The 25,303-nt window shown below is 36.5% G+C and overlaps 1 protein-coding gene across 1 annotated transcript; it reads left to right on the forward strand.

Annotated features, from left to right (window-relative positions):
* Positions 1–734: 734 nt before the first annotated feature.
* On the forward strand, positions 735–24,958 carry slc29a1a (solute carrier family 29 member 1a). The gene is made up of 13 exons (XM_084093018.1): positions 735–850; positions 11,413–11,494; positions 11,579–11,660; positions 13,650–13,819; positions 16,129–16,268; positions 16,596–16,730; positions 18,098–18,195; positions 18,314–18,395; positions 20,321–20,406; positions 20,506–20,614; positions 20,697–20,782; positions 22,848–23,047; positions 23,364–24,958. Exons 2-13 carry the CDS (start codon positions 11,466–11,468, stop codon positions 23,473–23,475), a joined length of 1,329 nt encoding a protein of 442 aa, XP_083949144.1. The 5' UTR covers positions 735–850; positions 11,413–11,465; the 3' UTR covers positions 23,476–24,958.
* Positions 24,959–25,303: the final 345 nt, after the last annotated feature.

Raw genomic sequence — 25,303 nt, forward strand, 5'->3', positions numbered from 1 at the left:
AGTTCTCTCAATAAACCTCATTGGTTGCTTTATTATCAGTCATGTATTCTGGACACTTGTGCTGCTTTTTAGTTTCTATCTTCACTATCCATTCCAACTCCAGGCATTTATTTATTTATAAATAATCTGTTACAGAACAGGGCATTGATTTCATACACGTCCACCAGGACTTAAAGCATGTTTATCAGGCATTTTGAGAGACACAAGAAGTGATAGGGAAAGAATTTATATATCAATATTCTTAAATATCAGGTATTATTGTGAAATTGTTGCCAATTTTTACTCCCATTATTAGTTCTTTTTTCAAAAAAAATACAGTAAAAAAACTTTTTTTCTGGGTCTCAGGAAGATAAAAAGTTTTAGATAAGGTAAAGATCAAATACTATTAAAAGTGTTGTAGCTATAATCTCTCACCATCATGAGAGTATGGAAGCTTGTTTCCGCCACAAAATAAAACATTTTAAAAGATAATTGCGACTTTTTATCTCACAATTGCGAGTTTACATCTCGCAATTCTGACTTTATAACACATAACTGCGAGATATAAACTCACAATTGTGAGATATAAAGTCCAATTCTAAGGGAAAAAAGACGGACTTTTTTTTTAACCTCAGAATAGTTTATATCTCACAATTCTGTGAAAAAAAGTCAAAATTGTGAGATATAAAGTCGCAATTATTATTATTTATTTATTATTCAGTGGCGGAAACAAGCGTCAATATGAGAGTGTGTGTGTGTGTGTGTGTGTGTGTGAATGTGGCACAGTCCCTCATAAAAGCTCATCTCTCTCTCTCCCTCCCTCTCTGGCTTAGTTTTAGTCTCACACACAATATCTTCTGCGCACGTGAAGGTAAGGGCTTGATTTTTTACTCCAGTACAACTCACTTCACATATCTGACGGTACACTTGTATTGTTCGAGTTACTGTTGTTGTTATAGTTCTCGTTTGAATCCTGTATTTTCAAAAACCGACAGTAAAAAGTCTGCGGTGTTTTTAGGCGCAATGCCACCCGCGTTTTCGAGCTGAAGCACATGGGTTTACGAACAGCATGGCATTGTTTTAGAGTAGACTATTGAGCGGGAGAATTAAAATGTATTAAATTTAGCGCCAATGTATTCACTACATTGGAAATATTCTTAGCGAAACTTTGGGCGGTAGTTATACTATGTATTTATTTTATTTTTTAAATATATATTTTCAAATATATCTATTTTGTTTGTTAATGTGTTTTAAAGTATCATATTAGGCTGTTTGTGTTAATGGTTGCCACGTGTGTCGGGCATGACGTGTTTGGCGTGCGCATCATTCATAAATTAAAAATATAGTAGCCTGTTATTTGGGGTTATGTGAATATGTTTAGAGTAAGGTGAAATGTAAATTGGTCTGACTGTTACCTGAAATGTACATGGAGCCAAGTGAAATGATGCTATGATGTTTACATTGTTTCTTTGACAGTTTTTTCAGACATGCGCCTTTTGCCATTTTTTTTTTTTTGCCGCCATATCACGGAAAGTAGTACAGGATGACGTCAGATCGCTTAGAAGCATCGTCCGAATACCATGTGTGCCAATTTTTTGTTCCGTTTTAATAATAGCCTAGTTATTGTTATGTGTAAAGAACAGCTGAGATCAGTTACTGGTTACTGAAGAAACTACAATAGCGTTGTGCTTGTTTCACTTCTGTATGAAATACAGTAAATATTTGTTACCCTCAAGTCACACATGCTGTTAGTTTTGGGGCCAAGCACAGAAAGTGCGCGGACATCTCTTGAAATCGTTGGCGTTCTGATTCTTCTTCCGTTTCTTCTTCTTCCGTATGGAAGTCTATGGCAGCTCATAGAACCGCTTGCGGGAAAGTTATGAAATTTGGCACACTGATAGAGGACAGTCTGAACAGTCACCATAGCAAATTTGGAGTCTATAGCTCCATCCCTCTAGCACCACGAACTGTCCAAAGCAGGGGCGCAGCTACCCAGTGTCAGAGGGGTATGCAGCAACAATTTTGGTAAATAATAAACAGTTGCAAATTAATAATATTAACATTTTCATTATAACCAATTGCCTTCAATGCAAAAGTAAGCCTACGAAGATCCTTTAGAACCCTCTCTGTCTCTGTTAACTATAATGTAGTTTATGTAACAATAAGGGTTGGGCATCGTTTTGATTGTAACAATTCTGATTCCAATTCAGATTCTTTCTTTTGATTCCGGTTCTGAACGATTCTCGATTCCGATTATTTGAGTGGTGGAGTTGAAACGGGTCACATGCTTATTTCACAGATAAGAGTAACATTTTATTTTGATTCAGTGGTTATTTAAAGTTTCACCGGCCTTTTTCAGCCACACTTTAGAGCGCTGCTTACTGTGCTCTCCATGGCTGTAACACAACAAGTGCCTGGACGCTATACGGAAACCAAAGCTTCCGCGTGTTAAATTTGGAATAGATGATCAGATTCCAATAAAGAAAATCCTACCTGTTGCCTGTTGCCATTTAGCTGCTTTCGCATCCCTTGACATGCCATATTTTTAGCCCCCCGCTCGCGATATTATTCCCCCCCCCGTGCCAAAATTCTATGATGGAATCTTATGAGGGTGCCTACTCTAGCCTGTTAGGCCTCTAAAATGTTATAAAAATGTTACATTAAAATGTATTTTTTTTACCATCGCTTCGCGCCACATATAGCACATACCCACTTTTCATACCCAACGCCACTGGTCCAAAGTTTCACTCATGTTTATGCTAATACCTTTTCGATTGCACCCTATGACGTCATTTTCTGACATGGAAATCTTTCCGCCATTTAGAATTTTCCGAAAAACCTACTTTTTCGAACTCCTCCTAGACGGTTGCTCCGATTTTCATGAAAATTAAACCAGATCCTCTTCAAACCATGTCGACAAGAAGCTCAAGAATTCAAGTTGATCCGTCAAACTGTTCTCGAATACCGTGCAAACTAATTTTACGCAGCGCTTGCGAAAACAGACTTTAGGCTGTATGTCCGCAAAGCTTTATCGTATTCAGACAAAACTTGGTACATGTCATCACAAGCATGACCTGAGGCAACATGTTGCGTTTCGCGCACCGCCACCTACTGGTCTGGAGATATGAAAAATGGCTATTTTTGCTTATTAACATGCTAGCTTTTGCCTTAAAGTTTGTGTAGCATTGTGATTTAGCGCTTAAAAAAACATTTGCTGATATCTTCGAAACCGTTAGACAGATCAAGATGAAACCACCATAGGAAGATTGGAAACATAGGTTGTTGGCTAAATGCTAATACTCAAATTAGCAAATCAAAATTAGTTTAGTCAAAAATTGATAGTAAGTGGCAAAAAAATCCAATCAAAGTCGCCCATGGGTCATTTTTTATGCTCTCATATATGCATGTCTATAACTCTAAAACAAAATGAGATATTTTCACCAAATTTGACACGCATGTATGGGTTCACTCTGAGAACACAAAAAAGTGGTGGAACTGCACCACTTGGTGGCGCTATAATGGAACAAAACAATGACATTGCCATTAATTACAATATAATATCATGATATTAAATGCTACACTTTACAAATGCATTGTGGCTCTTCAGCTATCAGGTTAACCATAAGCTACATTAACAGTAAGATAGCTTAGCATGCTTATCTGGTTAACATGCTTTTGTGTGCTAATTCTTACACTGAAGCCTCTCCTCTGCAGTTTGGTAAGTCAGCGTCAAACTGAGTGGCGCAAGCTGCTAAACCAACCATTCAGGTCGTGGGTTCGAATCCTGTGTGGCACATGCCCGGACAGCAATAGGTACTGTAGCCAGAAGTGGTGCAAAGATGCTTCAGTTCCAGACATGGTGTCTATCTGAGAAGGAACTCAATAAATAAGACATGTGGCGCATACAAAATTATTCATTTTGATCACCCAGTGGTGCAACGAGATAAGTGACAGGCATCTGATCCAGAGATAGTGGGTTTGAGTGCCTTTATTATTCAAGCGTTGCACTAATCTTTCTTTCTCTTGGATTAGAAATAAGTATTTTTGTTCATTCTATACATTATTGTCTTTCAAACTACAAAAGCACCATCTGTATCTCATTCTCTAATTGTGTGTATTCAAACTGCTGCAATGAAGTGGCATTTGCAAACAAATTATGCGAGTTGACTTTTAAAGACCCATGAAATCAAAATAAGAGATTCAATGTTTGGTCCATGTCTCCATAACTCTAACTTTGTGGTCATCTATGAGCTAGTTAATGCTTCTTGGGACTGAAGTTTTGTTGTTCTTTGTGAAGTGTAATTTAGCCAACTAGTTTTGATTTTGCCACATTTACACACCAGTAGGAAAGGGTTAGTTGTTGATGTTTGGGTCCTGATGGGGAACGTTTACGATTAAAAGAAATCACCTGCTTTGACTCAGTTTTAATGACAGTCTTGCTTTCTATGGTGTTTAGCTGAGTTTCCTTCAAGTGTCATGATGCTGATGCATTTGCTCGTCGTTTGGACAGTAGATGTTCCTGCACTTCTCATGCACTCTCACGAATCTTTAGATGAGATTCATGTGAGCTGTATCATGGATCGAGACAGTGAGCTCTCAGTACTATAGCTGGAAAATGTTCTTAATGTAACTCATGTGCTGTGCGTGCATGGCATGCAACTCTGGCAATTGCACTGCAAAAAAAAGGATATAAATCTAGTTTTGGTTTCCTAAGTGGTATTTCAGCTTCCTGATGCATTAAAAAAAGGTCAGCACGATGTATTTCTCTGGAAATATTGTCTGTTTTACCAGTAAGAAAACTTCTCTTTAAAGTCAACCAAATCAAAATTGACCGTTTAATTTATTAATGCACAATCCTGGTTTTATTGTAAATGATTCTACGTTATTCCATATGAAAAAAAAAATGTAGTTGTCTTTCTAAACTTGCATCAAAATGCATTAACCCTTACATGGCTTTCCTTTTCTTCTGACATCACAAAAAACACTTGTTTACTTTTCACAATCCAATAATGTCTTGTACTTTTATTCTCATTGAATACCCTGTCTAACTCAGAAATGCATCATATTAAGGAAGTAAAAGAGGTTGTGAATGTTGTTTAATGTTGTTTAAAGCAAACTAGAGCTGTGGATTTCAAGAGATTGGAGTGGTTTATAGAGTTAGAAACATGGCACAAATAAGGCAACATATTGCAGTGTTTATTTCAATCGCCCTTAGTCAAACTCATGTCTTTCTTGCTTTCATAATAAATTCCTTGCGCATGAGAATAGAGGGTGAATTAAATGGCCTGATGCTTTAGCCAATAGTGACTTTCTGACTCTTGAATGTTATCCAGAAGAGAAAACAGGCCTGCCGTCCAGATGTCTCGCGGCGATTTGAAATGAGTCAGGGAAAATACATGTAGTCTGCTGTTTTTCTGTGACCGCCCCCTTAAACCCATGAGTTTCTCATTGTTTGGCACAGCCAGGTTTTACAAAGAGGATTTGATTGAGATTATGCATTTTTATGGTGCTCATAGTAACAGTTGTGAAATTTTTCCAGGTCTTGGTTGAGGAACAGTGAAGGAACCGATTTCATGGCGTTTAAGCTTGTACAGACTCTCAGTCCAAATCTGATTTTTGTGCATAGCGGATTGGAATCCGATCAGATTTAGCAAGTGTGTACCGCAGAAAAATCACATAAAATGCGTTTTAAAAAAAATATTTTTTTTTACAAACCCGTTTCGAGCTGCATTCACATGTGATTTGAAATCCTATTCAAACCACATTTCTGGAAATCAGTTTCAGTCTGACCGCTCTGATCGGAGTTCACGTGGTTTATTTGACTTTCTCAAGCCATGTTAACGTTAGATGTTGTTATAGGAAACATGCTCAACGCAAGTCGCTGCAGAAACAAGGTTGTGCTGTTGCAAAGTGCCGGACGAGCAGAAAATTACGATATAACGGAGACGCATTTTGAAACCGGTGGAGATGACAGCACGGAATAAAGACGCTCATAGTGTTGCCACGATACTGGAATACAACTTCGATATGATATCTTGAAAAATATCGATATTCGATACCAAATACCTGCCATATTTATACCGGCATACAGATAATTTGTTATTATCTCATCATTTTTTGATAATTTGGGCAATTTTGTTGTAATAGCTTACAGCTTTATTTAAGTCATTGAACTACAATTACAAACCAAACCAAGACAAGTAAACCATCAGTAATAAAATTAAAACAAATGAACAAATTGCAAATGATAGCACAATTCTATACAATAGAATAAAGAGACAAATAAAATAAACATGGCTTTAAGTTTTTTAGGATGGTCTAACAGTATTCAGGTTAGAAATACTGCACAGATGAAAGTAATCAGATGTAAAATAACACTGGATAGTTTTCATTGTAAAAATTAAATACAGATTAATGTTATAATTAAAGTTACAAAACAAGATCAGCAATTATTTATTTTTTTGTCCTTTGTTCTTTGATGAACATGACAGCGGTGGGTTTATTAGGCTGCTGTCACTTTAGGAGCTTATGCACGGATCCAATATACTGTTAAACGCACAACATGCGTTTTCTCTCAAAATAATGTATGTTTTTGACCGTCTAACTGTAACTGTAATAAGCCACAAAAACAAAGTCAATTTAGTACTCTCGATCTGTTTGAGGTGGCTTTATGAGAGCACACTTACAGTATATAGGTCAGTGGTTTGCACGCTTTTGGTGAGAGCTCGAAACCTGCGGGTATTACTAAAATGATGCGCAATACAAGCACCATTCAACCGGAGTGTATGGGACGAGTGAGTGACAGGAGGCGGCGTGTGTGTCAGCTCGCCATCGGAGAGAAGATAGAGAGAACGTGCCGCTGTATCGGTGTATCGATACTGCAGAAAAGGAGTATTGGGACTGTTTTGGGTATTTCAATATCGATACATATCGAAGTATCAATATTTTTGACAACACTACCAGCCTCCTACTGTCATGAACGCGAGAGGAAGCAAGATGCAGGTAAAAGATGTTTATTATAAATAAACAGTGAAGGTCAGGTCTACACAAACACGACACACAGGGCAGGCGAGTGATGCAGGGACCTCAATGGGCAACCGGGCTGTTGGTGGATGGCAGATGAGTGAGAAGTCCGTAATCCAGAATTGCAATGATGATGACAGGAACCGAAGACACAAATCCAAACTGGAACGAAGATCACGAGAGGACGCCAAACAGGACAGGAACCAACACCGGTAGACACCACAACGATCTGACAACACAAGACACCAGTCACTGAGAATATATAGGAGAGTTGGGTGGAATCAGCTGGCGCTGATGATCAGCGGTAATCGGAGGACACACCCACACTAATCACACGCACAATACACAATCACACGAGACAAGGAAGAGACGGCGAATTCATGAACCATGACACCTACGTTTATCCTACACATTGTCATGTTGTAAATAAGACAGCATCTGTATTGCAAACCCCTCCATGTTGCTCTGTTGTTGTTTTTGGTGTATACCTACCAATGCCATTGCCATAGAAACCAATGCAGATAATCTAGAAAACGAAAGAGCACCATGGGACACAAATCGGATCTGGGGTGCGTTTCCCAAAAGCATCTTTAGCCAACTATGGTTGCAAGATCCATTAAATTCTATTATAATGACGGAACTTGTTGTGACCATAGTTGGCTCTGGGAAACGCACCCCAGAATGGTTGCAAAACACAATGTGGACAGTCAATAATTTTAGATCAGATTCCAATTAGATACACAAATAATCAGATTTGGACTGTCAGTGTGAATGAAGCCTTAGAGGATTGATTGACCCAATTTTCATTGCTTCCTTAATGGTACTGAAAGAATTGTGATGAGAAAGGATCATTAAGTGGAATTGGAATCTGCACCAGAATGATTAAATTCTGATTTCAATATTCATACTCATATTATAGTCTTCTTATTCTTGTTTTGTGGAGCTAGACGGCTAGAATTGGTTCACAGTGCCTCTTGACTGGAACACAAATCTGCTCTGAGCTTATTCTTGGATGCATTGCTGATGTTCTCAGGTTTCAGGCCTCTCGCTGAAGCTGAACCTCTCAACACCCCAACTGACAGACTATTTCAGGACCCTGCAGCTTCGTTGTGAAATATTGCGCCTCTAAGGGACCTTTTAGAAGCACAGTCCCAGGAAGCAGTCCCAGGAAGCAGAGTCAGAGGACCGTCCGGAAAACCTGCCAAAGGTGTTTTTCAGGACGGGAGGTGAACCAAATCGGGGGACTGAGTGATTGTAGGCTGCTGGGATTAATTTGTGGAGTGCGACTTGGCTCATGTGGAAATGGGAGGTTTGGATTACCTCTTTCAGATTTGGCCCATGCTGATCTGGGAGTGATTGTACATTGTAAATCAGAGACGTTATTGAGAAAGACTTGTAAGAAAAAATGTAAGAACTGGATGTTAATTGGTAGCATATAAGATATTTCAACAAGGTTATACAGGCTTTTAATAAATAAAGATGGATGTCTTTTAAACATTGCTATATGAAAATAATTACACTAGACTTAAAAAATACTTCAATAAAATGACATGATTTAAAAATGCATATACACCTTCCATATATTTTAGGGTCGGTAAGATTTTTTAAAAGTAAAATATTACTTCTATTCAGCAAGGGTGCATTAAATTGATCAAAAAAAGGGTCAGTATGATTATTTATTTCAGATGAATGAACTTTGTAATGGTTTCCACAAACATAGCAGCACAACTGTTAACTCAACATTGATTCAACTTAATTCAACATTGATTATAATGTTTCTTGAGCAGCAAATCATCATATTAGAATGATTTCTGAAGGATCATGTGACACTGAAGACTGGAGTAATGATGCTGAAAATTCAGCTTTGATCACAGGAATAAATTACAGCTTAAAATATATTAACATAGAAAACAGTTTTTTTAAATTGTAAAAATATTTCACAATATTACTGTTTTTACTGTATTTTTCATCAAATAAATGCAGCTTTGGTGAGCAGAAGATTATAAACATCTTCTGGAAACCCAAAACTTCTAAATGGTAGTGTGCATCACATGTACAATCATTTTTAATATATGCAAGCTTGCAAAAAACTTAATGGCATTTTTTTGTGTTTAATGCACTTCATCAATAACCAGGTTTATTGATGTAGTTCTGAGACTAGTGTTATCACACCATGTCTTGTTGGCATGTCAGTGTATACAGTGGTAATCTGTCCATTCCTGGAGTTCCACAGACTCTCTCACGCCTGCCAACCTTAGGGCAGATAAGTCCAGTCAAGGTGGAAATGCTTCATTTGGTTTCAGCCGTTATCAACTAACCATGACATTTATTGCTTTAACTAAATTAATGGTCCTGTCTATACCCTTTTAACTTTGAAGTAAAATATAGAGTTTCTACAGCTGAATTTCAGAGGTCATCTTGACCTGGTTTAAGTGGTGAGATGTTTACTATGGTTGTTTTATGAAAGAATAAAGCGGATCATGTATTGATAAGAGATGATTGTTTCTGTTTTAGACTATAGTGACAGTACTTAGGACATGTGATCACAGGAGTTAGGATTCCTAATCAGATTCCCTCAACGTGACTGAGATTTCCAGTGGTTGTAACACAATTTGGCCAAATCAGATCAATTGTCAAGTGGCTGATTTAAAGGTCTTGTGCAACAGGCCCGTTCAGTCATTATGATGTACTGAAAATGCACATGGACTTGTGTTGAAATCACAGACAGCTGGAATACTATTTAAAATGGTGAACTTGTAAGTATGTGTTACAGAAGAATATAGTAATACTTGTATAGTAAAGGTATAATATAATAATACTGTTTTCCTGTAGCTCAAACAGTAGAGCGTTGGCACTTGCAACGCCAAGGTCATGGGTTCGATTCCCAGGGAAAGCAAGAATTGATAAGAGTGTGAATGCGTACTTGAAATGCAATATAAGTCGCTTTAGTGTCTGCCAAATGCGTAAATGTAAATAATACTTTTATAGTTGTTCTGTTGTTGTATTCAAAATGTCTATAGAAAGTAAGTGTTTTTTAAAAAACCTGTTTGCCATGGTCTGATTATTTAAATTACTGTGCAGATTTTCTAAAATAAAGTGAAATAATTTTCTTCCAGAATTTCCAGAAGAGAACAGAAGAAAAAAAAGTGTGTTTTAGTTTCTTTGGAAAATACTGTTTACCTTATCTTAGTGAATACTGCAAGAGCGGTGGAGCATGAAAACCTTCATTATTGGTCATTGTTTTCAAGAAATGGTACAATATAATATGAAATGCTACTTTGAAATCTTTCAAATTAAATTTCTCCATGAGGAATACTTTTAACATACAAAAGAAACAAAACATAAAAATGATTGATAATATGGCAAACCAATGAACCAATAAATCTCTTAACTAAGTGTTTTGTATATCCTGACAGTTGTTTGAATGTGTGTACAGAGAGTTGTGTTTTATTGGACTGCTGAAAGTAAACTTTTTGGAAAAGGATAATACATCAGGATCAGTATGTTTTCAAGCTCATTGTTGTAAGCACTATAAACAGCATATCACAGTCTGCCATTATCATAGTTTTCAAACAGTTTATCCAAAACATCTTACAGTGCATTGTTGCCTCTGAAGCTCCTCATTTAAGAGCAACATAATCCATTTCCGAGCCTTAAATGTATAAAGCACAATGCAAATTCACTACATTTAAAAATTGAGTTCACAGGTATCAATAATATCAATGGAAAACCCAGTATTAGTAAGACAGAGGATGTCTGTCCTGGAGTCCATGAAGTTTCTCATTCACTGTGAATGTTTATTCTCAAAGGACTGCAGAATTAATCAATATATTTTGCCATTTCTTGAGTGCAGAGGATTTTGTGATTCATTCCTTAAGAGCTGGAGATTTCGTCTGAAATCCAGATAAGCTGACGCTTGAGCTCAGGAAATTAATTTTTTGTTATTTTATAAACTCTATAGCCAAGGCTTAATAAAGCACAATATGTGATCTATTCAAAAACATTGGTTTAGAGACGTAGACTAATTGCAAGCACATGTAAAATGACTCTGAAATGAAAATATTAACGTTTGTTTAGATATTTTAATGTGTATGTTGGTGCTGCCAAAATATCCATTGAGAGAATCATATTTTTGAACGAAATGCAATAATAAGGGATGTTTACACAGTAAATACCAAAACCCACAGACTTGTTGAATTCTACAGTGTCCTCAAAAAGCATTTAGACATTGAGTCACACTTAAAAATGTCTGAATATCATTACATTAGCTAAGAGAATTTCAAAACATAGATTTTAAAGAAAGACAGCATAAACATGCTTCTCAAGCTGAATGTTTCTCTAAGATTAGTTTATTGGGTTTGAAATGATAGATCTTCGTTGATGGTTGTTTCCATGTGATTGTAATTTCAGATTTGATGCCAGATTGTGAAACTGCTCAGTGACAGATCCGTCAGACAGACACCATGACAGCCTTGAACGCCCCACGAGACAGGTAAATGTGTGAGCGTAACCTCCTCACAGGACGACAAAGGCTCAATAGTGAAACTTCACGTGGATAAAATGACATGTCTTCCAGGTACAATGCTGTATGGATCATATTCTTCATCCTGGGTCTGGGAACTCTCCTACCATGGAATTTCTTCATGACTGCAACCATGGTAAAAAGCATCAAGACTGACGTTTATAATAATCTTTATTGGCACATTATTAGATGAATATCAGATGAAAATGTGAAAGATACTGGATTTGGAGTACACATTTGGCAATATAAAATTAACCAACAGTGAATATAGATTTTAATGCATCTTGTATTTGGAGATTTTAAGAGGATCTATTTGCATTTTTACATTTCAATATTCTTTAGTGTGTAATGTTGCTGTTTTGAGCATTAAAAAGGTCTGTAAAGTCCCTCCAGCGGGAGTTCTTCTCTATATCAGTGTCACTGTTTCTGAACTCCCTGAAACGCCTCCATTAGTCTCGAGTTACTTCCGGAAACATCACAATATTCCTAATTAAAATAATTCATACGCAGAATAAAGGGGAGAGGCCTGGTTGAGTTAGTTAGTAGTGTGTTGAAACTTGCAGTTAAAGTAAGGTGTGTGACATTTCCCAAACACGCTCGAAGCAGTTGACCAATCACAACACACTGATCCAGCTGACCAATCAGAGCACAGTGTGCTTTTCAGAAGGAGGGGCTTCATAGAGACAGGAACTAAACTGGGCTGCGTTTCCCAAAAGCATCGTAAGCCTAAGTTGATCGTAAAAACGACTGATCTTAATATTATGGTCTGTTTCCCAAAAGCATCGTAGCTTAAGTAGCACTTGAATTTTTATTTATTTTTATTTATTTGATCGGGACAATGCACATTAATGAACATCTACATTGAAACAACAAAAACAGATGTAAACATGCCAGATTATAGCCACAGGGCTAATTTACATCCGTAGTCCCTAGACAAATTACAAATCTTCGTAGAACTACGAGTGCTCTGGAGTAATCGTACATCCCCAAGTGCATCGTGAGAAGACAGATTTATTGAGGACACCTGCAGGACAACCGGCAGATTACACCTTTAACTTTATTCAAATGCAATGTGATTATAATATAAGGTTTTGATTGTACTTTATTGTACACTTTATTACTCTTTTTTTGTTGTTGGTTAAATTAATGTATAAATTAAATAATTAAAAAGGTCAGAAAACAAAACAAAAAAATATAAATAATTTAATCTAATAATTTTAATCAAAATTGAATGAAAAATAAAATAAAAAATCCTTTAAATCTGTTAAAAATTACATCTTTGTTTCGCTCCATCTCCTCTAAAAGGACATTAATTTCATCTTTTTGAAAGGTATCTTTTCTTGTTTTTTTCTTTCTTTCTGTTCAGCCATTTTGTCAGTGCCTCTGCCTGTAGGTGCTTTATATAGATTTGTCTTGATTGCTAATCCACAACATATGACAATTATTAGGTTAAACGTTCAGAATACGATTCCATATAAGGTTATATTTCAGCACTTCGTGAATGGACAGCGACTCTTAAGTAGCACGTAGAGCGTTCATGTTAAGTTGAGTTAAGTTTTTGGGAAACGCTCGTGGAATTGCTGCGAGCGTTCGTAACCTTGCACGTAGAAAGCGCTCTTAAGAGCTAAGATACATCGTTATCGGGAAACCTGGCCCAGAGCGTTACTGACTGGGAAGAGAGGAGCCAAACAATGTACAATATGTGAAAAAAAATAATATATTTTTAACATTCAAGCATGAAAACCTCTTCTAGTAGTGCCTTGAAACAAAATCAAGTCTTGAAAAGGGCATAATAGGTCCTCCTTAAGTTTCCTACAGTAGCTTTAAATGCTTTAGAAATCTTTTCATTACTCTATATTGTAAAATTAGCATAAACAATGATTAAATGTCAATCTTGTGTTTATTTAGTGAAAAATAGTTGAATCAGTAGAAGAAACATCTTAAGATTTACTGTATTTTAGGTCTTGCATTAAGCATTAGCAACGGCTGTTTGGTTCAAATTATGGTTCATATTGGTGTATATGACTTATTTGAAGATTGATTTACAAATGACTCTTTGATGTTTAATGTAACGTAACTTTCACATAGATTGCCGCTCAACATCTGACTTCTGCTTGTTCTGCAGTATTTCACCCAACGTCTGAAGGACCCACAAATCAATGGAGAAATCAATCAGGCAGCCAATGAGACGGATGGTCGTTCCGTCCTAGAGTCAAAGTTCAACAATGTGATGACGCTGTGCGCCATGGTACCGCTGCTCATTTTCACTTGCCTCAACTCCTTCATCCATCAGAGGTGAGACAAACACTGAAATTACATGTGAGAGGGATTTACAAACGTACATAGATTAGAGCTGTCACCAATTTAACTTAAAAGATAAAATATGTATAGTGGGTTTAATGAACACACAACTAAACTGACCTAACCAGACATTGAAATTCTGTTCTGTGATTTTAAGGATATGTGATGAACTTCTTTACAAATTACAATTTATGGATGAATTGGACCAAATAATGGAAGAACATCCCTCGTGACTTAACACACTCCCATGTTCCACTTGTTTCATAGTTTTGTTGACTTGACTGTTATTCTACAATGTGGAAAATCTGTTAAAGGATTAGTTCACTTTAAAAAAAACTTTTGCTGATAATTTACTCACCCCCATGTCATCCAAGATGTCCATGTCTTTCTTTCTTCAGTCGAAAAGAAATTAAGGTTTTTGATGAAAACATTTCTCCATATAATGGACTTCAATGGGCCCCAAACGGTTCAAGGTCCAAATGACAGTTTCAGTGCAGCTTCAAAGGGCTTTAAACGATACCAGACGATGAATAAGGGTCTTATCTAGCGAAACGATCGGTCATTTGAAGTCCATTATATGGAGAAAAATCCTGGAATGTTTTCATCAAAAACCTTAATTTCTTTTCGACTGAAGAAAGAAAGACATGGACATCTTGGATGACATGGGGGTGAGTAAATTATCAGCAAAAGTTTTTTTAAAAGTGAACTAATCCTTTAATAGAGAGTGATGAGGTACTAGGGGTGTGACGAGATCTCGTGTTACGAGATCTCGCGAGATTAAAACGCGACGAGATTTCTCGTCGAGGTGAAACTTTGTCTCGTGAGTAAAAAAAAAAAAAAAACAAAAAAAAAAAACTTTGTCTTGTGAGTTGTTGTGATGTCAGCGTGATGGAGCGTGAGGGTGAAATTTGTATTGAAGATGCCCCTGCCACTTTTAAATCATTTGTGTGCCGGGCCAATCACACACACACACTCACTGTCCCTCGCTCACTCACTCACTCGCGCGCACACACACACACGCACACTCACTGTAACCGCACTCTCACTCACTCTCGCTCACACTCAACCCGTCGTGGAGGACCGTTAAAATTAAACATGCTAGTCTTTCTGTCGTGATGTCGTGAAGCATCACAGACGCGTTGTCGCCCACTATGACACACTATACGAAATGAAACGATCGAATCTTGCGTCCCGACGCCCGTTGTCCTTTATGAGTCTCCACGAAACGGATCGTGCCAAAATCGCGCTAAAATAGTGTAATCTGAACCAGGCAGGTAATAAACATTTGACCTATCACGCAAAGAACCTATTAAAGCACTAATACATGGGAACAGTATAGCTTAAATCATATCGACATCGCAATATTAAACAATGTTATCGCACATCGCAGCTTTTCCTCATATCGTGCAGCCCTGCCCAAAGGTCTCAACTGCTGCCAGAAATCGTCGACATGCTTATATTCTTGAAAAAGAACATGACCATATCTTAGGCTTATCTTAGTTAATTTATCTCTTTTTCATGCTTGAAGAAAAAAATTGTTTCTGTTTGAACTTGTAGTTTTGAGAGAGCAGTACTTTGATTATGGATACACACTTACTGTTTGCACTTAAAGTGTTATTTCAGTTATTTATATTTATTTTATTTATACTGTTTTATTTTTTTATGTTCGATTTGTGGAAAGGAGTTAGATTTCTCATGTGAAATCGTACAGGGAGAAGTAGAGTTTATAGCAAAACATTTTGCATTGTTTGCATGTCCTTTACTGCATAGAATTCATTAAAATAGAAGTAAAATAACATTCATTACAAGTTGATTTCAAAATGCACATAAATTGTTTTGCATTTTGTGATTTTCAGTTGAATAAAAGACTATTTTCCATTCATATATTTCATCATTGAGGATTTCTTAAAAATTGTGTAAAAATCTCGTCTTGTCTCGTTCTCGTGAACCCAATCTCGTGTCTCGTCTCGTCTCGTGGAGTAAGCGTCTCGTCACACCCCTATGAGGTACTAAATAATATTTGTGACCCTGGACCACAAAACCAGTCACATGGGTAAATTTTTGGAAATTGAGATGTGTACATAATCTGAAAGCTGAATAAATAAGCTTTCCATTGATTTATGGTTTGTTATGATATGACTATATTTGGATATAATTATATATACAATTGCTATTGCCACAAATATACCCGTGCGACTTGTGACCAGGGTCACATTTGAGATTACCAGGAATCTTCCTAATAACCACTCATGAAACCCAGGAGAGTTGACCTTGTGTGATTTTCTGCTTCTCATTTCTCCCAGGATTCCTCAGAAGTTGAGGATCTCAGGCAGTCTGTCTGTCATTCTGGTGGTGTTTCTCATCACAGCGGTGCTGGTGAAGGTGGAGATGGCCCCCCTGCCATTCTTTGCGTTCACTATGATCAAAATCATCTGCATCAACTGTGAGTACCACATGATCATCTATTCCAGGCCTCTTTGACCTCAGTGCAGTGGTCTTCTCTCCTCTGGGTTAGGTCACAAGGTTCGGTTTCATAATGAGCAAAAGACGGCTTGAGTTCACACACATGATCCTTTGATGCTGATATTAATACACAATATGTTGTGAAAATCAAGCTGGGAAAGGTCCTACTTGAAAGAGCAGATCTGAAAGGAGTGAACTCTCATAAATGTTTCATTATGTTCTGTGTTGTCATGCCCTTTATGACTTTCCATGTGCGCGATCTCAAGTCTTAACTAACGTTTTTCTTCTTCTCAAACTGTTTTTGCAGCATTCGGGGCAATTCTGCAAGGGAGTCTGTTTGGTTTGGCCGGAATGCTCCCGGCGTCCTACACTACACCCATCATGAGCGGCCAAGGGCTTGCAGGAACGTTTGCGGCCTTCTCCATGATCTGTGCGCTCGCCTGTACGTATTCCTCCTCCATATCGCTCTCTTTACGTTCTTCTTTTCCAAAGCGGAGGAACCAGAATTTGGACCAAACCAGAATAAAGCTTTTAATACACAGTAGTCAACATTTGAAGTGGATCAAAACCTTTCATTACCTGTTCTTGTCTTAGGACAACTTTGATGAACATTTGATCCACTTCAAATGTTGACTACTGCAGTTTCTGTAAATTGAAATAAAGCTGAGATCAAATTTTAAAAAGTTAAGTTAAAAACTTAAAAAAAAAAAAAAACTTGAATGAAAAATTTGAAATGTTTAATTGAAGTAAAATAAGTTGAAGTACTAAAAAATAAAATAAAAATAAAGCTAAACAGAAAAAACCCCAAAGCTAATAAAAATGAGAAATGCATAACAAAATTAAAAATTAAAATGAAAAATATTAATAAGTACTATTATCGTACAGTATATAAATAATACTAATACTCAAATAAATAATGAGTAATATTAATTCGCAACATGTTCTTTAGAGTTACGGTTGGTGTTAGTTACTTGTAATTATACATAATTTACAGTTATTACTATAGTGAGTACATGCAGTAACGTGTAAGTATTTCAACTCAGAATAAAGTGATTCCCAAAGTTACAAAAATATTAATAAATACTATAAAAATGATACTAAAATAACACTGGACCAAACAGATTCAAAGTACATGTTAAATGTCAGAACTAAAATGCTACTCTACACTAGTTGATATAAATGATAGTTGTTTGTTTATGTGCCAATAACACAATTCCACTGCGACTTTCATGAGTACTTTTAAATGATTGAATATGTTTTGAAGCGGATTTATTTCGTGGAAATGTTTGTTTAGTTCTAGATTATGGTTGTCAAATGTAACGGTACTATCGGTACCAGTCAGTGCTAAATAATTATTTTTATTGTACCAATATTTCAGCAAACACTCACGTTCGTGATAGTTTCTATTTACAGCATAGAAGATGTGCTAGTCTGTAAGTTCAATGAACAATTAAGACAGCTTTTATTTGATCATAACAGGGGTTTTGGTGAGAGTGCAGAGTTTAGTGAACTTGCTCTTTAGAGATTGACAGCCTTAGTGACTGTAAATGAGGCTCTGCTCTTGCTTTCTGTTTATTACCCATTCACAATCTGAATACAAGGTTTTAAATGTGATGATTGACAGTGATAACCAACGGTCGAGACAAAACGACACAAATTTTTAAGGTACTAAATTCAACAGTTTTTGCTCTGGTACCGAGAACTGCAAAATGTTCCTGGTTTTGGCACTGACTACTGAAATTTTGGTACAATGATGGCAACCCTGCTCCAGGTGCTTCCAGGTTTTGACCCTCGTCTTGTGTTTTCCAGCGGGCTCTGCTATACAGGACAGTGCTTTCGGCTACTTCATCACTGCCTGCGTCGTTATTCTCCTGGCCATGGTTTCTTACTTCGCCCTGCCCAAAATGGTAAGACGTAAAGCCCTGACTCTTGAGATTCACAACTGTGTCCCTTTTCCTCTAATCAATGCAGAGAATTATGATTTGATGTTTACATTTATGTAGACTAAAACTATTTGTTCTGCAGGAGTTTTTCCAGTATTACTCTGAAAGGAATTTCTCTCGGTCCACTGCAGACGAGGAAAACAAGATGGATTTGCTGAAACCAGGTAATGCCCAGCGTTCCATATTTATCAAAATGTCAGTGACATCTGATGCTCCATCATACACTCATGAACATATGGGACTACTGGAATATATAAGACCACAGAGAAAATGTGCAGAACTTTACTGCCCGGTTTCACAGACAAGGCTTTAATCTAGTCTCGGACTAAAATGCATGTTTGAGCTGTTTTAACTGAAAGCAACTTGCACTGACAGATCTTTAAAGGCACAATATGTAAGAGCAAAAACCACTATATCTATGTTATATATTTTTTTTAGTTGTGTACTTACATTATCCCGACTGTTTCCAACAACTTTCAAACCAGGAGAAATTTGTAATTTAATTCGAGAAACGTCCCGTTTCTTTATTTCCGTTTTGTCGCAGTCAATGGCGTCATATCCGCGTTGTCCCTGGTTTCCGCTCGTGCTGGCATGGCAACCAGAGTTATGAACCAGAGCCGTCTGATAGTAACCAAAGCGACTGACGCGGACAACTGTGTAGTTCACAATGTCAATTTGCACGCTGTTGTTGTTTCATTCAAACATTATGGACCATGGCAAGCAGACTTTGGATAAAAAAGGAGAACTAAAACGAGAATCAATATCAGCGCTGTGTTTTCGAGATGCCGAGAGCTCCCATAGACAGTATATAAACGAGAGCTCCACGTCCGAGACTTCGACCGCTCCTACATGTACTTTATTAAACAGGTGAGCACATTTACATAAAACTAATCAATGTTATATAGTTCAACAATGATAAAATGTCAGAATATGATCTGTATGTTATTCTAATGTTGATCTAGCTTACTGCTAGTCTCATACAGACAGACTAACACATACATTTCAACCCATTCAAATGCAGTTTAGTGTGCTAGTGTAATGTTAGACCAAGTGAAACAGCGCTGCGTTACCTCACAAGTTTAATTTGTCTAATAAACTGACCTGCGAGTTGTAATTCTGCACTTGCCTGTATTTCGGTAGAACGAAATGTCCTTATTCCTTTTATATCCGCGGGACTCGCGTCGCGTTTGGAGCTGATAGCTGTCTCTTAGCAATCCCGAACTGCTTTATATCACAGTCATGATAAAAACATCGATGTATTCACTCATCCATAAACATTATTAGATCGGTCGGCTTGACGTTGACGACAAGATCCATAATTCTTAGCAAATGTTGCGTCATCAGTCTACGCCAGGGGTGTCCAAACTCAGTCCTGGAGGGCCACTGTCCTGCAGAGTTTAGCTCCAACCCCAATTAAACACACCTGAACCAGATAATCAGACCTTGATTATCTGGTTCAGGTGTGTTTAATTGGGGTTGGAGCTAAACTCTGCAGGACAGTGGCCCTCCAGGACTGAGTTTGGACACCCCTGGTCTACGCCTTTGTTATTGTAAAGAGGTTAGCGACCCCTAGTGGTGAAAAATTCCATACTGTCCGTTTAATTGAACTAAGGCCTAATCCTGGCTTAATCTAAGCCCTGTTTGTGAAACCGGATATAATATGGCAAAGATTGTAAATATTAATCTGGTCGTAGAAATTACGTTCTCTGAATGTTACAAATCACAATTAACTGAATTAATATTGAGACCAAATACAGATGTCTCCGGTCAAGATTGTGAGGTAATTTATTTGTACCTCAGAAAATCTGTTTTTCTGTTTTTTGTTTTGTTTCAGTTTATTGCATTTTGTTTTGTTTCATTTTATTTGATAGCATTTTTTGTTTTATTTTATAGCATTTTATTTTATAGCATTTTGTTTTATTTTACTTAAAAAACGCTATAAAATAACATAAAACAATATGCTATAAAATAAAATAAAATGCTATAAAATAAAATGCTGCTAAATGACAAATACAGCTTTATGACGTTGTGTCGGACTCATATCATCCGTGATTTCCTGCATAGAGAAATTGATTGTCTTGGCTTGCAGAAAGTGTAGTAGAGAAGAGGCCCGTCGTGAGTCTGACTGATGAAGAGACCAGACCCGAAGTGTCAGTGTTTGCCATCTTTGAAAAGGTATGAACTTCTGCTCACATCTCTTATCTCAGTTCTCAGTTTTTCAGTTCTGGAGAACTGCAAGCCTCAGTTTATAATAACACTTGTCTCCTGACTTAGATCTGGGTGATGGCTCTTTCTGTATGCTTTGTCTTTACCGTCACCATTGGTATTTTCCCTGCTGTCACTGTTGAGGTCAAGTCCACTATTGCTGAAGGGAGTGCATGGGGTGAGTGTGTTTGCATGTGTGATGTTTCACTGTATTGATGTTCTCTACAGAAATGTCACAGCTATCCTGTCTCTTTTCACAGAAATTTATTTCATCCCTGTGTCCTGCTTCCTCCTGTTCAATTTGATGGACTGGGCCGGTAGGAGCCTGACTGCTGTTTGTATGTGGGTACGTATGTGTGTGTGTTAGTCGGCGCATACGGGGACTCTTCAAACACGTGCTCTGAATGTTTTATTAGGGCTTCAATCAAATAGAGCATCTGCTTTTTGTATTTGACCTTCCCCTTCTGGGGTTTTCAAGGTATTCCTATGAAGATGTTCTTTCTGAAAAAACTCAAGAGCCTGTTTATTGTGTAAATGTTCCAGCAATTATCATAACAGGGGAAAACAATAAAAAGTTTCTCTGGAAAATCTTACATCATGTCAAACGGATAGTTCAGCCAGAAATGAAAATCTGTTGTTCCAAAACATATGACTTACTTTCTTGGACAAAAAAAAACAAAGTACCACCAAATGATCATAAAAGTTGTCCAAAAGTGGTTTCATATTAAATCTAGAAGGGGAATCTATTAAACTGTGACTGTCAAATGTGGTTTTGCCAAGTTCAACGGCTCTGGCCGTGATATAAACTTAACGCTGTTGGCTATTTAAAAATATAGCCCTGTCTTCCTGTTTCAGTGGAAATAAGGTCAACACATCGAATAACGCTGCTCGTTTCAAAGCACTTCAGTGAGACTTTAAAGTCTCCCTGCGGTTTTCCACCAAAATAAAAGCTCAATTGTTTAACTTTTGAAAATACGCCTTTTTCGGCAGCACTTGATCCAGTAATACTAACACTTTCTCTTCTATTCATTTTTTTATTTATTTAAAAATAAAAATAAATAATAATAATTACATGCACTGCGTTAGTTTAAACTGAGAAGGGTCACAGCACTTGCATATTGTCGTCCTACTGTTAGTTTAACTGCTTCTATTGTTCTCATTTGTAAGTCGCTTTGGATAAAAGAAAGCGTCTTCTAAATGAATAAATGTAAATATAAAAACTAATATTAAGGCTACCATTAATGTTAGTGTTGTAATTTTACTGTTGTTCTGTAAAATAAAATTCATGTTGATTATTAAACGCTTGATTTTATAATTTTACAGTACAATAGTATGTATTGCAATATCTTTTTTAAGTTTGATAAAATATATGTTCTTTTAATAATAATAATTGCCGGGGGGTATGGTTGGTGTGGTTATGTTTGATCACATCACAGCTGTCTGACGCTCATGTGCTCTTTACCACAGTCAATGTAACGCGCTTGAGGATACTTACAGTATAGGTTGACTCGATTATAGCGTCCATCTGAATGAGAGATTTAAATAAGCTGAGCATCATGGAGATGGTGCAGGATGAACTGAAATGTCACGTCCAAGCAATCGCTTTAAATTTGCTGTATTTAGATTTGGTATTATCATGAGTTTTGAGTATTTTAGGGGCGAAACCACGTTCACATGATCCCAGAATGTATTCTACATCTTTCTCATGCACTGATTGGCTGTTTAAGCGAATGGATTGCTAAAAAAGCAAGGGTTTTATAATGAACGATGCCGTCCTGATTGACCTTGGTAGTTTATTTGATGATAACGACAGCTAACTGTGTATTATAATATAATACAAAATTAAGATTTAATACAGATGTGACATTACGATACTAAATTGATTGAAACATTCACACAATATTTTTTATTAATATTCATAAATGTTTTACTTATTTGTTTCAGTGTTTAGTGTTATTTATAGTATTGAATTATCTATTGAAGTATTTATTAATATTTTGAATGAGCTTTTATTTTTATATTTATAATTTTTATTTTCAATTTAGTTTGAACTTTTTTTATATTTCTATTTAGCTTTATTTTTAGCTTTTATTTCAGTTGTAGTTTTAGTAATTATTTAGTAGCCATGTTGCCAATCTAATATTTATATTTATTATATTTTATTTCAGTGAATGAAAACAGTTTTTAATTGTTTTAGTAAACAAAACTATGCATTTTATCTATTTGCAAAACTATTGATCAATTTTGAAATTGACAACAAAGAGCTTAATAGTTAATAGTAGTAATATAATATAATATGACCAATATATCAATCTATCACTAATATTGTCTACAGTGTGTATTGACTAATAAAAGGTAATTAATATTTCTCTATTGATGAATGTCTTGACATGTGACCTCTCTCTGTTCAGCCCGGTAAAGACAGCGTCTGGCTGCCCATCCTGGTCATCGCTCGCGTGGTGTTCGTCCCTCTCTTCCTCCTCTGCAACGTTCAGCCCAGACACACCCTGCCTGTGTTGTTCGCTCACGACGCCTGGTACATCGTTTTCATGATCCTCTTCTCCTTCAGCAACGGATACCTGGCCAGTCTCTGCATGTGCTTCGGACCAAAGTAAGTACAAAACAACTACACCAACGTGCGTGCAAAACATAGTGCATATTAGACTTTATATTGGTCTGCTAGAAAAATAATAGTCTTTACAAATTCATGGTTTTCATGATTCATGGTTTGCTCTTCCTCTGTTTGGATTATGCACTTTTTTTGGTTAAATAAACACGCTGCATTTAAGATCCTCTGTGCCTCATCTGTCCATGACAGAAATATCATTAGTTACATCTCGTCTGTACACACTGAACATTGTCCTGATGATGTTCATCTAACAGTTTACTCAAAGTTCTTCATGTCCTCAATTTGTGTTTTCCCTCAGGAAAGTCTCCCAGCATGAAGCGGAAACTGCCGGAGCCATCATGGCATTTTTCCTCTCTCTCGGCTTGGCTTTGGGAGCCGCGTTATCCTTCGGCTTCCGGGCCATGATCTAGTTCTCAGTATGAAGACGAGGAACTTTAACCCTAGTTGTACACAGAGCCAGAGAGAAAGTTTTCATACTGCACATATAACCATTTGTCCCTCTTGTGTCTCTTGAAGAACTGCATGTGGCATCTGGAATAGACTGGATTCACACGAGGATTACAAGATGCCATGAGCCATCGTCATCATCATCATCAAGCCAAAAACTGTCTGCATTTTTGTGTACTTTTATATTGTGCCAATTTAGTATTTAGCAATAATGTATATTTAAGGTAACACTTTTCTGTTTTAGTTTTTAAAATGTTTTTGTAGGTATTAACAGTTTTAATTGCCGTTTTAGTTTTGTTCAGTGAGACTTGCAGCTATTAGGGCAGAAAAAGCAAAAAAAGATTTTCTTGCTTAGTATTTTTGCCTACTTTTCCATTCAAAATTTTAATCAGGATGAATTTATTTGAGAAGGGATATTGCTTAAGCTGTAGGCAATCATTTTATCCCTTAAAACTCATCTTTGTTGACCAAAATTACATATTTAAACGTTTTTCCTTTAAAAATTATTCATGCCTTAAAATAGCTTGAATGTAACTCGACACCCTTGCCTCATTTAGTATACGGTTCTATGAATATGCAACTGAGCCCCGCCTCCACTCACTCACTCAGCTCAGAGATCCACTCGTTGACGATCACACGTTGATCTGATTGGTAACAAGGTAAATGCTTTATTGTCAACAACAGTTATCATGTACAGTGCCATAACAAAAAATATTTCACATGCCTTAACAAAAAGGAACAAGGGAGAAAAAATAAATAAATAAAAATAATAATAATAAAAAAAGACGAGAGGGTACATAAGCATCAGTTTACAAACAGACATATGTTATACATACAACAATTCCATAGGATATTACAGAAAATATACTTTGCAGGTCAGCATCATTCATTATATTTTATTTTTTATATTATGTGAAAATGTTAAAGGAGGAGCATATATTAATCGTTTTAATTGCTTTACTATTTTTAGATTACAAGGTAGTTTGTGACATCAGAAACACCAGCGAAATTAAGTTTATGCTTAAAATATCTGTTTTCCCCCATGAATTAAGTTTATTTTTCTGATACCATTGGCAGATATTTTTTCTATTTTTAAGCATGAACTCAATTAATTTGGATAGATTTTTCAGAAAACAAGACTTTTTGTAAATGCATCTTGATTTAAGAATGTTTAGATATTTCTTCTTGAAAACAAGACAAAAATACTGTAAGAAAATCACATTTTGCAGTGGTTCTAGATCAACCGTACTGTATCACACATTAAAGGGCCCCAAATGAAGTTTATAGTGCCATTTTGAATGTGAAAACAAGTTCAGATGTCTGCTGTTCATTTTTTTAGCTGCATGTATTTGATTTGAATGTTTTCAAAGAGTGAAGGACTAAAATTGTTACATTTGTCATTATGTACCCCGTCCAGGGTAAAAATAAACACATTTCTGTTTGTAATTTGTAATGATGTCTGTTCAGTACGAGCTGGAGCAGAAGCACAACTGCCCTGTCACTCAGCGGTCTCATAATGGAGGGTTTCAGGAGAAACTGTGTGTAATCACAGTAAGTTTGCTTGGTTAGTGGCGTCATTCCTGTGGCAAACCAAGAAGCCTTTTCATTAATGCTCGACGCAACAAACAAGACTTTAAATCTTAAGTATTTTTGCTTCTGAAGTAAATGTATTTTGATATAAGAATGTTTAGATTTTTTTTTCTTCTGGAAAATAAGACAAAAATACTGAGTTTTTGCAGTGAGCTAATACTGATTCGTTTTTATTAACTGAATATGTTGTTTTTGCTTATT

This window comes from Abramis brama (genome assembly GCF_963993115.1).
Source record: "Abramis brama genome assembly, chromosome: 19".
In the NCBI taxonomy this organism is placed as follows: domain Eukaryota; kingdom Metazoa; phylum Chordata; class Actinopteri; order Cypriniformes; family Leuciscidae; genus Abramis; species Abramis brama.